This window comes from Bufo bufo, chromosome 10 (genome assembly GCF_905171765.1).
Source record: "Bufo bufo chromosome 10, aBufBuf1.1, whole genome shotgun sequence".
Classification (NCBI taxonomy): domain Eukaryota; kingdom Metazoa; phylum Chordata; class Amphibia; order Anura; family Bufonidae; genus Bufo; species Bufo bufo.
Genome location: NC_053398.1, coordinates 9,409,159 through 9,424,697, shown reverse-complemented (window position 1 = coordinate 9,424,697; position 15,539 = coordinate 9,409,159). Strand labels below are relative to the sequence as shown.

At 47.0% G+C, this 15,539-nt stretch overlaps 1 protein-coding gene across 1 annotated transcript; it reads left to right on the top strand.

Annotated features, from left to right (window-relative positions):
• Positions 1 to 4,553: 4,553 nt before the first annotated feature.
• On the top strand, positions 4,554 to 12,043 carry NDUFB7 (NADH:ubiquinone oxidoreductase subunit B7). The gene is made up of 3 exons (XM_040409765.1): positions 4,554 to 4,709; positions 9,956 to 10,124; positions 11,885 to 12,043. The coding sequence occupies exons 1-3, from the start codon at positions 4,619 to 4,621 to the stop codon at positions 11,967 to 11,969; spliced, it is 345 nt and encodes a 114-aa protein (XP_040265699.1). The 5' UTR covers positions 4,554 to 4,618; the 3' UTR covers positions 11,970 to 12,043.
• The last annotated feature ends 3,496 nt before the right edge of the window (positions 12,044 to 15,539 follow it).

The following is a 15,539-nucleotide window of genomic DNA, read 5'->3' as shown; positions in this document are numbered from 1 at the left end:
GGAATGCAAAAAACGGCCAGTAAACGGGAAAAAAAAACCGGCCGTGTGCAGGAGGCCTGAATCTTGCTGGCTTTTCTCAGACATGGAGACCACAAAGGATGATTTAGAATTAAAGCCAGCGAAAGATGAGGATGGTCATCATGAAGACCTGCCCCCTCCCCCCCAAGGGGTGCCTAAAAAAAGAATGATTTCCATCCTGCACTACACACTACTTCCATAGTGAACTCGGCCAGGAGCACGTTCAGCTTCTGCGCCGTCAGATGAGTGCGCGCATACTGCTGTCCTTTTGTAATCGCTTGCTGTTGAAACAAATGACGAGGAGCTTCTTTCTGCTGAGGGTGAGGAGCCCTGACTGCAGAACAAGGTGTGCGGGCCGGTGGGAGAGGCACGGTTTTCCAGGCCACTTTATGGTGGCGCTCTAGGTGTTCACACAGGGCCATTGTGCCATCATTAGCACCCTAGCTGCGCCTCACCTTCTACCCACTTATCCTGTATAACGCCACTCAGCTACTTGGTGAAAAATTCCCACACTGGCAAGTATGGCATTTTCCCTCCACCACTGTGTGATGCCTGACGCTTTTATGAACCTGTGCACTGCCAGTTGTTTCCTGACAGGTAGTCTGCCAAGTAGCAGATGGTGCATCCCTCCTGTGCTTCACTGCAAATCTCCCACCCTGCTGTCTCATGGGCACACTGCCACCCTCGCCCCCTGATGATGCCGCCCTCTCTTCACCCGGCTCCCACGTGCAATCGGCTACATCATCCTCCAATACTGTCTGTTAATCACTTAACTCATCCTCACCAGTCTCATGGCCACATCCCTGACCGCATGCAACATGTGCTCCCACCCTTCATCATCGCTAGTTGCAGCGGACCTCTCCTCCACATCTTGGCTGGGCAGTAGCTGCTGACTGTCCCTAAACTCGTCCTCGCATCACTTCCCGAGCAGAACGAGTAGCAAAAGAAAGAGGCAGGTTCAGCACAGGTGGGAGCAGAGAGGTTGTTCCTGGGTCATGCCAACTTAGCGTGGTGTCGGATGAGCCCACAGAAGTATTGGAATGCATTGTAAAGGATTAGACCCCCAAAAGTTCAAAGTCCCAAAGTGGGACAAAAAATAAAGTGAAAAAATAGTTGAAAAAATAAAGTCCCCCCCCCCCAAAAATTAAAAGTTCCAAGTAAAAATAAACAAAAACGTCATTTTCCCCAAATAAAGTTAAAAAAAATAGAAAAAAAATAAAAAAGTATACATATTCGGTATCGCCGCGTCCATATCGACCGGCTCTATAAAAATATCACATGACCTAACCCCTCAGATGAACACCATAAAAAAATTAAAATAACAACTGTGCTAAATAAACCATTTTTTGTCACCTTACATCACAAAAAGTGTAATAGCAAGCGATCAAAAAGTCACACGCACCCCAAAATAGTGCCAATAAAACAGTCATCTCATCCCGCAGAAATCATACCCTACCCAAGGTAATTGCCCAAAAACTGAAAAAATTATGGCTCTCACACTATGGAAACACTAAAACATGATTTTTTTTGCTTAAAAAATGAAATCATTGTGTAAAACTTACATAAAAAAAAAAAAAAAAGTATACCTATTAGGTATCGCCGCGTCCGTGACAACCTGGTCTATAAAAATACCACATGATATAACCCGTCAGATGAATGTTGTAAATAACAAAAAATAAAAAACGGTGCCACTTTTTTGGAGTTTCTACTCTAGGGGTGCATCAGGGGGGCTTCAAATGGGACGGTGTAAAAAAAAAAAACAGTCCAGCAAAATCTGCCTTCCAAAAACCGTATGGCATTCCTTTCCTTCTGCGCCCTGCCGTGTGCCCGTACAGCAGTTTACGACCACATATGGGGTGTTTCTGTAAACTACAGAATCAGGGCCATAAATATTGAGTTTTGTTTGGCTGTTAACCCTTGCTTTGTAACTGGAAAAAAAATATTAAAATGGAAAATCTGCCAAAAAAGTGAAATTTTGAAATTGTATCTCTATTTTCCATTAATTCTTGTGGAACACCTAAAGGGTTAACAAAGTATGTAAAATCAGTTTTGAATACCTTGAGGGGTGTAGTTTATAGAATGGGGTCATTTTTGGGTGGTTTCTATTATGTAAGCCTCGCAAAGTGACTTCAGACCTGAACTGGTCCTTAAAAATTGGGTTTTTGAAAATTTCAGAAAAATTTCAAGATTTGCTTCTAAACTTCTAAGCCTTGTAACATCCCCAAAAAATAAAATATCATTCCCAAAATGATCCAAACATGAAGTAGACATATGGGGAATGTAAAGTAATAACTATTTTTGGAGGTATTACTATGTATTATAGAAGTAGAGAAATTGAAACTTGGAAATTTGCAATTTTTTACTAATTTTTGGTAAATTTTGGTATTTTTTTATAAATAAAAATGCATTTTTTTTTTACTTTATTTTACCAGTGTCATGAAGTACAATATGTGACGAAAAAACTAACAAACAATCTCAGAATGGCTTGGATAAGTCAAAGCGTTTTAAAGTTATCAGCACTTAAAGTGACACTGGTCAGATTTGCAAAAAATGGCCTGGTCCTTAAGGTGAATTAGGGCTGAGTCCTTAAGGGGTTAAAGCACAGAATCGAATTTAGAAAATAGTAAATTTTTCTGAATTTTCAGTAAATTTTTAACTTTTTACATTAAGGTGAAATATATTGACAGGGATCTCAAGTCTCCCTGAGGTTCAGGGAGTCTCCCGCTATTAGATGGGTTCACTGATAGCAGAGCACAGAGATAAGAGAAGTGACAGATGGGACAGAGTTTAGATTACAGGTTGAATTAACCCTTTAGGGTCAAATTGGCTTCTCAAGGAGATCTATATGTTAAAGGCATCCCTTCTTCTGTCTCATTCAGTAGCTATAGAACTATTGAGAGAGATGTATTTTTTTTTAAATACATTTACACATTTAACCCTCCATTTTAATTATATTATTTACCCCAGTGTTAAATTCACCCCCCCTGGATGCTTGTTTTTTTTCCTACAGTGGGGTAGATAATTACACACAGGGTTTTAAAGAATAAACTTCCTGACTCAGACCAAGAGCCGACTCAGCAAGTGAATCCAAGCATCCGCGCATGCGCATTGCGCAACCTAAGCTTCGGTTCACTTGCTTCTGCTCAGCGAATGAACCGATTCATGTGAAAGATCAGAACTTCCCATCTTTAGTTTACTCGCAGTAAACCTTTCCGGCGACCTGTAGCAGCGTCCCCTTCTCGGTGCGTGCGCACAGTGCAAGAAGAAGCCAATGCCAGCAGTCCGCAACGGCGCATCAGGCTGAGCCTGTGCGCACGCGCGGGCTCTCAAAGCGGGAGGAGGGAGAGGCGGCACTGAGGAGTAGAAGGCGGCGCTGGGCACGAACGGCGATGCGTGCGGCCGGGCACCATGCATCCGCAGACCTCCCCTGCTTGGGCACCTTAATTCAATGATTGACAGGTTAGTAAAACCTGTTTTTCCGCAGAATAAAGCCACAAATAGCTGTTATAAGGCCACCTTAGAAATCAGAATGCTACCCTGGACATGAGCAGATGTTTAGCTCACAGGGCTTATAGGTGGTGACAGAATCCCTTTAATACATAAATATGATAATTTGGGGCAGGGTAATGAGCCCCGTCCTCCACACCATAGAGCACAGTGTGCAGATACTGCAGATGTCTGGAAAATGTAATAAAAATAGAAAACCTCCCTGAAATGAGAAGTGCACCTCCCTGAAATGAGTTTTTGCAGGTTGGGATGTCTGTATTGACTCAAATTTACCATTAACATGAGGTATAACATGGTGCCACAACAAAGCAATCTCAGAACGGCTTGGAAACGTAAAAGCGTTCCAAAGTTATTACCACATAAAGTGTCAGATTCGCAGAAGTAGGCCTGGTCAGGAAGTGGTTAAAGTTCTGCTGACACATATTCGTAAGGCAGTCAGGAACGGGTTAACACAGCTCCTGCCTAACTGGCCGCGTCCCAAATGCCCCACGACCATCCGGCCATTAACAATACAGACCCACTGCCTCATGACCACATCAAGAAGATGCAGAGATTTCTGAATGTTACCAAACAATTAAAAAGTGAACCCCACAGCAGACTAAAAAAAAAACAGGTCACAGATCAAAAGAATAAAAAAAAATTATGTGCGACAATACAGAATGGCGCTTCACAATCCCTGAGGAAACAAGACTGGAACGCCAGCAAACACAAAATGGCGCCATGAAAAACATTGTTCAACCGCCACGCAGCTGTGTCGCTGTAGCGTCTTTATCTACAGCTAGCGTCTCTACAGCACCGCTCTACCCATGATGGAGAACTCTGTGATCAAACCATAGCCGAGAACGACGCGATGACGAATGTCTCGGCGCCTCCTCACTTAGGTGTCCGCAGTACAGTGCATCGGTTTTACAGCGGCGGCCATTTTTCCGAAGACAAAATACCATTGCTTTCTATGTCGCCGTCTTCTCCAAAATGATTCCTCGACCGGTCCCCAAAATGTCTTTGTGCAAAAGGACGTGGGGAAAAAAAAAAAAAAACGACGCCTAGTGTCATATCTGGCAGCTGCGGAGGTGACCCTCTGGTGGCTGCAAAGATGGGTGGTAATCTGACCAGGAGCTTTCGGGGCGACCCGGACCCCAAGAAAATGCCGGCCAGCCCTTTAGGGGAACAGTTTCAGGAAAGGGGTAGGTGGAGTGCACAGGGCAGGCATGATGTCCTATCACACAGTGTACACAGCCCCTGTGCAGAGCAATGACCTCCTCACTGTGCACCGGCCAGGGGATTTGATGCATGCTGCCTTTTGCGTTACTTGATGCGCCGGTCGCGTCTTGCACCATTTTTTAGATTACTTTGACGTTTTATTGTCCGTCATGTATCTTGTGAGGGTCTCAGGACGGCAGCGACCAACCGCTGTCCGTAATCGCGTGATTATGACATCTGTGCTTCTCGAACGCCTATAATAACCCATAAAATTAAACCGCACAGCTGTGCCGACGCGGAACATCAGCCGCATCGCTGTGACGGATTCGTGTAGAGCTCCCTATATCTAAACTCCTCTTGATCACCTCTCCACCTCAGTCTCCCTTTTTCTCCAGCGCAAGACTGTGACCAGTAGGAATCTGCCTGCGCCAAAGGTATTGACTGGAGCGGCAGAACTGCGGCCCAACCATGGTCCAGCGCTGAGGTGAACGGCAGACTTCACCAGCGTTAAAGGGGTCCTCTCACTTCAGCAGATAGCATTTATCATGTAGAGACAGTTAGTACCAGGCACTTACTAATGTATTGTGATTCTCCATATTGTCTCCTTTGCTGGTTTGAATCATTTTTTCATCACGTTATACACGGCTCGTTTCCATGGTTACGACCACCCTGCAATCCATTAGCGGTGGCCGTGCTCGCACACTATGGGGAAAAAGCACCAGCCTATGTGCGCTCCCACGGTCCCGGCCACCAGAGAGGCCGACGCTTTTTTCCCTATAGTGTGCAAGCGCGGCCACCGCTGACAGATTGCAGGGTGGTCGTAACTAGGGGTGCACCGAAATTCCGGCAGCCGAAAATATCGGCCGAAAATGCACCTAATCCACTTCGGCCGATATTGTTACATATCGGCCGAAAATATGGGGTGTGGGATTTGTCACCCACCATCTGCGGGCGGGCGGTTTACTTTGTCACTGCATCTTTATTTTACCTTACAATCGTGAGGCTCCAGTAACTAACAACTCTGCAGGCAGAGCGGAGGCCGGCGTAACGTCACTTACTCACGTGACGCGCCTGCTCCGCCTCCTTCATTCATAAAGTGGGCGGAGCAGGTGCGTCACGTGAGTAAGTGACGTTACGCCGCCCTCCGCTCTGCCTGCAGAGTTGTTACTGGAGCGTCACGATTGTAAGGTAAAATAAAGATGCAGTGAGTGATGCTGTGAGCAGCAGGGCCGGGGCTGTTATGGGTAGGGGGATCGGTCTATGGCACTGCTATGGGGAGGGGGGATCTGTGCACTGTTATGGGGAAAGGGATCTGTGCACTGTTATGGGGAAAGGGATCTGTGCACTGTTATGGGGAAAGGGATCTGTGCACTGTTATGGGGAAAGGGATCTGTGCACTGTTATGGGGAAAGGGATCTGTGCACTGTTATGGGGAAAGGGATCTGTGCACTGTTATGGGGAAAGGGATCTGTGCACTGTTATGGGGAAAGGGATCTGTGCACTGTTATGGGGAAAGGGATCTGTGCACTGTTATGGGGAAAGGGATCTGTGCACTGTTATGGGGAAAGGGATCTGTGCACTGTTATGGGGAAAGGGATCTGTGCACTGTTATGGGGAAAGGGATCTGTGCACTGTTATGGGGAAAGGGATCTGTGCACTGTTATGGGGAAAGGGATCTGTGCACTGTTATGGGGAAAGGGATCTGTGCACTGTTATGGGGAAAGGGATCTGTGCACTGTTATGGGGAAAGGGATCTGTGCACTGTTATGGGGAAAGGGATCTGTGCACTGTTATGTCCATAACAGTGCACATATCCCCTTTCCATAACAGCGCCACCCACAGATCCCCCTCTCCATAACAGCGCCACCCACAGATCCCCCTCTCCATAACAGCGCCACCCACAGATCCCCCTCTCCATAACAGCGCCACCCACAGATCCCCCTCTCCATAACAGCGCCACCCGCAGATCCCCCTCTCCATAACAGCGCCACCCGCAGATCCCCCTCTCCATAACAGCGCCACCCGCAGATCCCCCTCTCCATAACAGCGCCACCCGCAGATCCCCCTCTCCATAACAGCGCCACCCGCAGATCCCCCTCTCCATAACAGCGCCACCCGCAGATGAATTTCCTTCATGAAAAAGAATTATTAATAAAATCATTAAAAAAAAAGTATTTTAAAAGTATTTGGGCAAAAAGGCAGTTTCGGTTTTCGGTCAAGGGCATCCTGAATTTTCGGTTTCGGTTTCGGACCAGAATTTTCATTTCGGTGCACCCCTAGACTCGTAACCATGGAAACAAACAACGTATAATGTGATGGGGAAAATGATTCCAGCCAGCGAAGGAAGCAATATGGACAATCACAATACATTAGTAAGGGCCTTGTATTAACTTTCTCTACATGATAAATGCCACTTGCTGAAGTGAGACCACCCCTTTAAGACCCCCACCCACCGATCCAGTGCATAGGTCATGCATGCTGCCTGAAATAAAGCTGGCCCGAAGGTCGTTCCGTGGATGGCCGTATAATACAAAGACGGGTCGCCAGTGGTTCTCAGCCTCTGGCATTCAAGTTGTGAAAATGACAACTCTCATCATGCTCTGTCTATAGTGCAGTGCAGGTAGTAGTCACAAGTATACCTCCGTCTTCTGTATACTACCTGTGCGTGTGGAGACCCTGTGATATTAGAGGAGAGACGCGTCTTCCTCTCCTCCCAGCCTCCTGTAGATCTGCTTTCTGTAAATGTCTAAAAACCTCCTCAGTTTCCAAAAACTCTCATCTAGTGTAAAACAGAAAGACAGGTGGACGGAGGGGGGCGCAGCTGCTCCTTGGTCAGTATTTGTATGATATGCCAAAACCAGGAGTGAAATCTACACCGAAAACAGCGGAATGGGGAGATCTGCAGCTCTTCCATGGGCCGGACACATTCCTGGTCTGGTTTTAAAGGGGTTTTCTGGGAGTACAATCTTTATGGGCTATCCTCAGCATAGGCCTTTAATATCTGATCAGTGGGGGTCCCACTTAGGGCTCGTTCACACGAACGTGTGAAGCCCGTGCTGTGGACCGCAAATTGCGGTCCGCAATGCACGGGCACCGTCCGTGGGGCAGGCGCATGGGGATTGCAGACCCATTCACTTGAATGTGCAAGTGTCCGCAATAAGATAGAGCTTAGTTCTATCCTTTTGCGGTGCGGAAGCACGGAACGGAACCCCGGAAAGCACTCCGTAGTGTTCCGTTCCGCATCTCCGGATTTGCGGACCCACTGAAATGCATGGCTCCCCATCTGTCATGTGGAATGGCCACGGAACGGTGCCCGTGTATTGCGGATCCGCAAATGCGGTCCGCAATACGGCAACGGGCACAGCACACGTTTGTGTGAACGAGCCCTTACGGGGTCACCATTGATAAGCTGTTAGAGGGAATGTGGCGCTGATGTGAGTGCCGCGGCCACGGACATCACGTTCATCGTTCACATGGCCTAGGAGCAGCTCAGTCTCATTCAAGTGAACAGGCCTGAGCTGCAGTACCAAGCACAGCCACTATACAATGGACAGCGCTGTGCTGAGCAATGAGACAGTATAGGGACGAGTGATGCATTGTCCCTATACTGAGGAGGAGATCACTGCATGTAAAAGCAGCGGTCTCCTCCTCTATCGAGCAGGCGATTGACGGGAAGGAACGCTTTCCTCCCGACACCGTCTGGGCTATCTGCCCGTGTAATAGGGCCTTCAATCGTAAGATTTGGAGCATTGCAGACAACGTGGTTAGATCCTTTGTTTGGGTATCCTACAAAAATTCTATCATGATAGTATCATTGTAATGACCTTGACCATAAAACAAACGCATTTTTTATCCTATAGAAAAGGGCAGAATAGCTGTGTGGTGTTTTTTTTTTTATAAATATCCCTCCTCCCCCCAAAAAAAGATTCATAAGCCTTATGTACCTGAATATGGCACCAATGAAACCTACAGCTCATCCTGCAAATAACGAGGCACAGCTTCGCGGATAGAATGAGAAAAATGTTTTCAAAGACAAGTTATTTCTATTTTTTAAACAAGAGTTTTTATTGCACAAAAATAGCAAAACCTAAAGACCATATAAATTTGGTATCGCCGTAATCGAGAGTAAAGCTATCATGTAACTGATATCGCATGGTTTATACCGTAGAAACAAAATAAAATAAAAAAACATTGGTGGAATTGCTATTTTTGCCCATTTTGACACAAAAAATTAAGTTTTTGAATGCATTGCATATTCTGCAAAACAGCGGCATTATCAAATAAAACTCATCCTACGATAAACAAGCCCTTGTACAAGTGCATCCGTGCAGAAGCGAAAAAAATATGGCTCTATGTTGGGGTTAATTTATTAAAGGGGTTGTCCACTCGTTTAGGGTACTTTCACACTGGCGTTTTGGCTTTCCGTTTCTGAGATCCGCTCAGGGCTCTCACACGCGGTCCAAAACGGATCAGTTCAGCCCCAATGCATTCTGAATGGATAAGGATCCGTTCCGCCCCCATTCCGCTCTGGATGCTGCTTGCAGCGTTTTGGTGTCCGCCTGGCGATGCGGAGCCAAACGGATCCGTCCTGGCATACAATGTAAGTGAAAGGGGACGGATCCGTTTTCACTGACACAATATGGTGCAGTTGAAAACGGATCCGTCCCCCATTGACTTTCAGTGTAAGTCAGGACGGATCCGTTTTGACTTTTTTTTAAAAAGAATAATGCAAACGGATCCGTTCTGAACGGATACAAGCGTTTGCATTATAGGTGCGGATCCGTCTGTGCAGATACAAGACGGATCCGCACCGAACGCAGGTGTGAAAGTAGCCTTACTCTTGATAGGCCATCAGTATCTGATCAGCGGTGGTCTGAGACCCCGCACCCCCTCCAATCAGCTCGTGACTGCAGCACCGCAGTGACCAGCCCCGTCCATCCTAGTCTGACTCTCCCCCCGCTGATCAGATAGTAATGGCGTATACTGGGTAAAATGGCGTACATCCAGCGATAAATTCGCCTTGTGTGTGTGCAGCAGCTCATAGTAAGCTACAGGTGAATATCAGCCTAGTGCAGCATTTGGAGGATGATATATTGGGGAGTTGCTAGTTCTGCGATTGTCCAGTGCATTCTCTCTCCTGCTCGCTGTGCATTTGTCGCAGGGTTTGTCCTCGGAGCCGCGGGGTTTCTGTGTTCAGGAGATTTCATTGCTTCTTTTCTCTGACATTTAGAGATGGTGGCTACCCAGGAGCAGATGAACCTTGCACAGCTGCCCTTGAAGCAGAGGGACTACTGCGCCCATCATCTCATCAATTTCCTAAAGTGTAAGAGAGACATGTGGCCAAACCTGTTTGGCTGTAGTCATGAGCGCCACGACTGGGAATACTGCCAGCACGAAGAGTGAGTATATGGTCCCCCCCCCATTAAATTAATTGGGGTTTGCTGCTTAAAGGGTTATTCCCATCAGGGATGTTTATGGCAAATATTAAAAGGATACGTCTTAAATGTGCAATAGCTGCAGGTCCTATCTGAGGGACCCGCTGCTATCTCAAGAACGGGGCCCTGAAGTGAACAGACTGAGCATGTGCGGCTGCCCCTCCGCTGCAAGCTGAGCACTGCATTGTTAGACCATGCCCCTTCCCAACAAAGCCACTCCCTTTTTCAGTTAAGCCACGCCCTCATGTCGGGCTAGGCACATATCACTTCTCTAAACCTAGACGTGCCAAATTGCACCACATTTTGGATTCATTTACACCAAAATCTAACTCTCACATTGGTAAAAGTGGGCTTTTTGTGCTTCCAATTTCCTACTGTTTTCAAGACCTTTGCTTGCTGTCAGAGAAGGGAAATATACAGAAGCGGAAAACCTGTACAGATCTAATACTTCTCACAGCTGAGGGTTTGCTACAATTGTATTCAGTCTAGAGGAACTTCCGTAACGTAAAAAATCGGATACGTTTTACCTGCACTGACACATTGTAACAGGACAAGACAGAGGTTTGTGCTGCGGATGTGTTTAGCTCACAGAGGACTGTGCACGTAGATACAACTGAAACGGACCCTCAGCTGTGAGAAGTGTTAGGCCTGTACAGGTTTCCAGCCTCTAGAGCAGGGATGCTAAACCTGCGGCCCTCCAGCTGTTGTAAAACGCCAATCCCATCATGCCCTGCTGTAGGCTGTCTTGGCAGGCTGGGAGTTGTAGTTTTGCAACAGCTGGAGGGCCGCAGGTTGGGCATCCCTGCTCTAGAGGTTCTCACAAATGGTTTATCCACTAAGAGCAAGCAGAGCTCTTGAAACTGGGGAATAATTAAAACACAAAATCTATCCTAAAATTGCGGAGGGATTCATTGTGCAGTGATTGAGCTGCGTCCACCTCGTCCACCTGTGACATGATGTCCATGGCCATAAATCCTTTGTAGATGGTAGTGTTGGTGGACAGACTGCTGCAGGATCAGACGCACCACCATGATGGAGTCTGACTGACCCAGCTATAGTCAGTGGGGTCTGTTGGTGTCCAGCGTACGACTCCGTAATGGACCAGAAGAACCGAGTGTCGGACACACATGTGCATTCGTTATTGTAAAGAGGTTATGCAGGATTTTAATATTTTTTTTTCAAATCCCCTCCCAAGTGGTACCTGTGCCGATGCCTGCTCTGTGGCTGTTCTTCATTGCACCTCCACTCCCCACATGTTAACTTGCATGAACACGTGTCGCTGCAGCCAATGAGGTCCAGCGTACATGTGCCGCTTGGAGACAACTCGCTGCTGAGGCCAGTCATTGGCTGCAGCAGTGTACGTAAACCTGTCTGTGCAGGAAGTTTACACGCGGGGACTGGACGTGGAATGATGGCAGCCCAAAGGCCACAGAGCGAGGACTGATTGGCAGGGAGCAGATATGTGTAGATCAAGACAGAAAAATAAACTGTGGAGGTCTACACGAAAAAAACACACCATTGACCTAAAAAAACACACAAAAAAACAAAACATCTGGTTGTCCTGCATTTAATATTTCCCGTAGACTTCCTTGCAACAGTTGGAACTGATATTTTTTGCCTAAAAAAATGCACCAAAACACAGCAAAGGCCCTCAAAAATGCCAGAAACCCCCCCCCCCCCATGTGTGACCCCAGCGCTGACGCATTTCTTCTCTTTTCTCCTAGTTACATCCAGCGGATGAAGCAGTATGAACGAGAACGGCGACTATTTGAAAGACAGAAGCGTCGGCAGGAGTCGGAGGCGGCGTGACGTCCATCTTATCTTCGGGGGGGAAGATTATCCATTGTAAATTCTTTAAAATAAAGATATCTGTGAAAACGCGATGACGGAAATCCTGCGTGTGAATCCTGCAGAGCGTGCGCGTCAGGAGTAGGGTTGTTTCGATACCAAAATTTTGATTCGGTTTCGATACCATAAAAAAGTATTGCGATACACGATACCATTCCATACCACGTGAAAAAAATAAAATGCCAATAAAATCCGCGTGCATTCCACATTTTATGGAACGTCCGGCCCATATTAGAACAGTCCTATCCTTTTTTTGGGGGGGACAAGGTGACAAAAAAAATGGCGAATCGCACAGTTTTTCTTTTTTTTTTTCTTTTACGGCGTTCACCGCATAGGAGATATTTTTTTTATATTTTAATAGTTTAGACTTTTTGGACGTGGCGATATGTTATATTTTATTTATTTATTGTTTATATATTTTATATGTAAAATTGGGAAAGGGGGTGATTTTATACTTAGATTTTTTTTTCTTTTTGTTTTTTTCTTTTTATTTATTAACGATTTTCCCCCTTAGGGGCCAGAACCTGGGATCTTTTCATCCCTTGTCCTATTCACCCTGATAGAGCTCTATCAGGGTGAATAGGACTTCACACTCTCCCTGCTGCCCTGTGCATAGTACACACAGCAGCAGGGAGGTGACCATGGCAGCCAGAGCTTCAGTAGCATCCTGGCTGCCATGGTACCGCGATCGGAGCCCCAGGATTACACTGCTGGGGCTCCGATCAGAAGCTGCCACTGTCACCAATGAGAGGAGGTGAGGGGACTCTGTGGTCACTGCCACCAATAATTTTAATACTGAGAACGGGGGGAGGGCGCACTGCGCCACCAATGATAATTAACGTTTAATATACCACTACAGGCGGTGGCAGAAACACATTGCCGGCACCCTACCTCTGACAGGGCGCTGCGATCCGCGGCAGTTAACCCCTCAGGTGCGGCACCTGAGGGGTTAACTGCCGCGGATCGCAGCGCCCTGTCAGAGGTAGGGTGCCGGCAATGTGTTTCTGCCACCGCCTGTAGTGGTATATTAAACGTTAATTATCATTGGTGGTGCAGTGGCCACAGCCCCTCCCCTCTGCTCTCTCATTGGTGGCAGCAGCACAGGGGGGAGGAAGAGACTGCTTCCTTCTCCCCGTGCTGTTGAGAGAACATGGCTGCGCTGACAGCAGCGCGCTCCATGTTCTCTTGATACGGGGCTGTGCAGTAGCACAGCCTAGTATTGATAAAAGCCAAATCCCGGTATCGTATCGATACCGGGCTAAAAGTATAGATTGGGTATCGAAAGGTCGATACCCGAAACAACCCTAGTCAGGAGTGCTCCTGTCATAATTAGAGATGAGCGAATTTCATATTTTGAAATTCGTTCACACTTCGTTTGGTTGCAAAAGGTGAATTGCGTTATGGATTCCGTTACCACGGACCATAACACAATTCTATGATGGAATGCCCTTAAATTAGACCTCAGCTCAGAGCCCCAATCAACCCCCAATGTTAATCAGACGTCAGATCAGACCCCAATGTTAATAAGACCCCCAATCAGACCTCAGATCAGACCCACATTCAGTATTCGCCCAATAAGACTAAGTGACATTTTTCCTCCACTTTAGAGGGAAAAATGGTGCATCTTATAGGGCGAAAAATATGGTAACTACTTTTTTTTTTTTATGTAACATTTTTTAGAATCCCACTAAGAAATTTACTGTCTTACAGGCATTCCTGTAAGACAGTAAATTTCTTAGTGGGATTCTAAAAAATGTTACATAAAAAAAAAAAGTAGTTACCATATTTTTCGCCCTATAAGATGCACCATTTTTCCCTCTAAAGTGGAGGGAAAATGTCACTTAGTCTTATTGGGCGAATACTGAATGTGGGTCTGATCTGAGGTCTGAATGGGGTTTGATGGTTGAGGTCTGATTGGGGGTCTTATTAACATTGGGGTCTGATCTGACGTCTGATTAACATTGGGGGTTGATTGGGGCTCTGAGCTGAGGTCTAATTTAAGGGCTCATGCACACAAACCTATTTTGTTTCTTTTTTTTTTTTTTTGTGGCCTGAAAAAAAACTGAAACGACTCCATGTGCATTCCGTGTCGGTATGTCCGTTCATTGGACATGATCGGTCTGTTAGGCCTCTTGCACATGAACGTAAGGGCTCCGTGCCCGTGCTGTGGACCGCATATGACGGTTCCGCAATACACGGGTCACCAGCACTTGAATGGGTCCGCAAATCCGGAGATGTGGTACGGAACGGAAGCACAAAACGGAGTGCTTTCGTGGGGTTCTGTGCTACTGTTCCGCAAGAAGATAGAACTTGTTCTATCTTATTGCGGAACGGACAGATAGCGGAACCCATTCAAGTAAATGGGCCTGCGATCCGCATGCGGCTGGCTGCCCCGCGGTCGGTACCCGTGCGTTGCATACCGCAATTTGTGGTCCGTAGCATGGGCACGGAGCCCTTACGTTCGTGTGCAAGAGGCCTTAAAGGGCACACACTGAGGGCGGTTTCACACCATTCAAATGAATGGAACTGATTTTCAGTTGCAGAATTTTCTGCCACATAATCTGCCGACCTCAGGGCTCATGCACACGCCCGTGGGTTTTTTTTCTTTCCGCATCCAGTCTGCATTTTTTTGCAGTTCGGATGCGGACCCATTCGCTTAAATGGGGTCACAAAAGATGCTGTAACACGTGTGCTGGCCGCATCCGTATGTCTGTTCTGTGGCCCCGCAAAAAAATAGAACATGTCCTATTCTTGTCTGTTTTATGGACAAGGACAGGACTATCCTATAGATGGCAGGACGCACCGATCCGCAACATGCTGAATGCACACCGCTGGTATCCGAGTTTTGCGGATCCGCAAAGAACTGCAACGGCCGTGTGGATGGGACACTAGATCTGTTTATGGGGATCACTAGCATTTTATGGAGGCACTCTGGAAATGGTTAAAGAGCCACTATTTATGAGGCCACTATGTGGACTCTAGAAATGTTTGTAGGGCCACTCTAACACGATTTATTGGGGTGACTGCCAGTATTTATAGAGGTGCTCAGGAAATGTTTGTAGGGCCACTCTAACACGATTTATTGGGGTACTCTGGAAATATTTCTGGGGTGACTGCCAGTATTTATGGGAGTACTCAGGAAATGTTTGTGGGGCCACTCTGCAGCACATGAATAGCTGATATCGGCAGCGCCATTGTACCGAACAGGTCTAAGGAGGAGGAAGACTACAACTCCCAGCAGCCATAAACTACTCTCAATACATCCAGCAAAATGCAAACTATTGGCATTGGCATGTCACCCAGCATAGCCATAGCTATTATAACTCATGCTGGGAGTAGTTGTTCCACAGCCTCCGGACAGACTGCTGCACTGGTCTCTACAATGTTCTAGAAATGTCGCAGCGCTCACACAGCGCCATGATGTGTGCGCCCAGCAGATCTTAGTCAGCCGAGGACACCGGCAAAATGGCGGCCGCCGGCTGCTGAGCCGCGGACACACGGAGCGCGCTTCCGGGGCTGCGCCCTGTCCTC

Coding starts and splice junctions, on each gene's coding strand:
- NDUFB7 (XM_040409765.1), top strand. CDS start 4,619: ATGGGTGGTAATCTGACCAGGAGCTTTCGGGGCGACCCGGACCCCAAG. Junction 4,710..9,955: donor GGAACAGTTTCAGGAAAGGG/GTAGGTGGAGTG, acceptor TCTGACATTTAG/AGATGGTGGCTACCCAGGAG. Junction 10,125..11,884: donor GAATACTGCCAGCACGAAGA/GTGAGTATATGG, acceptor CTTTTCTCCTAG/TTACATCCAGCGGATGAAGC.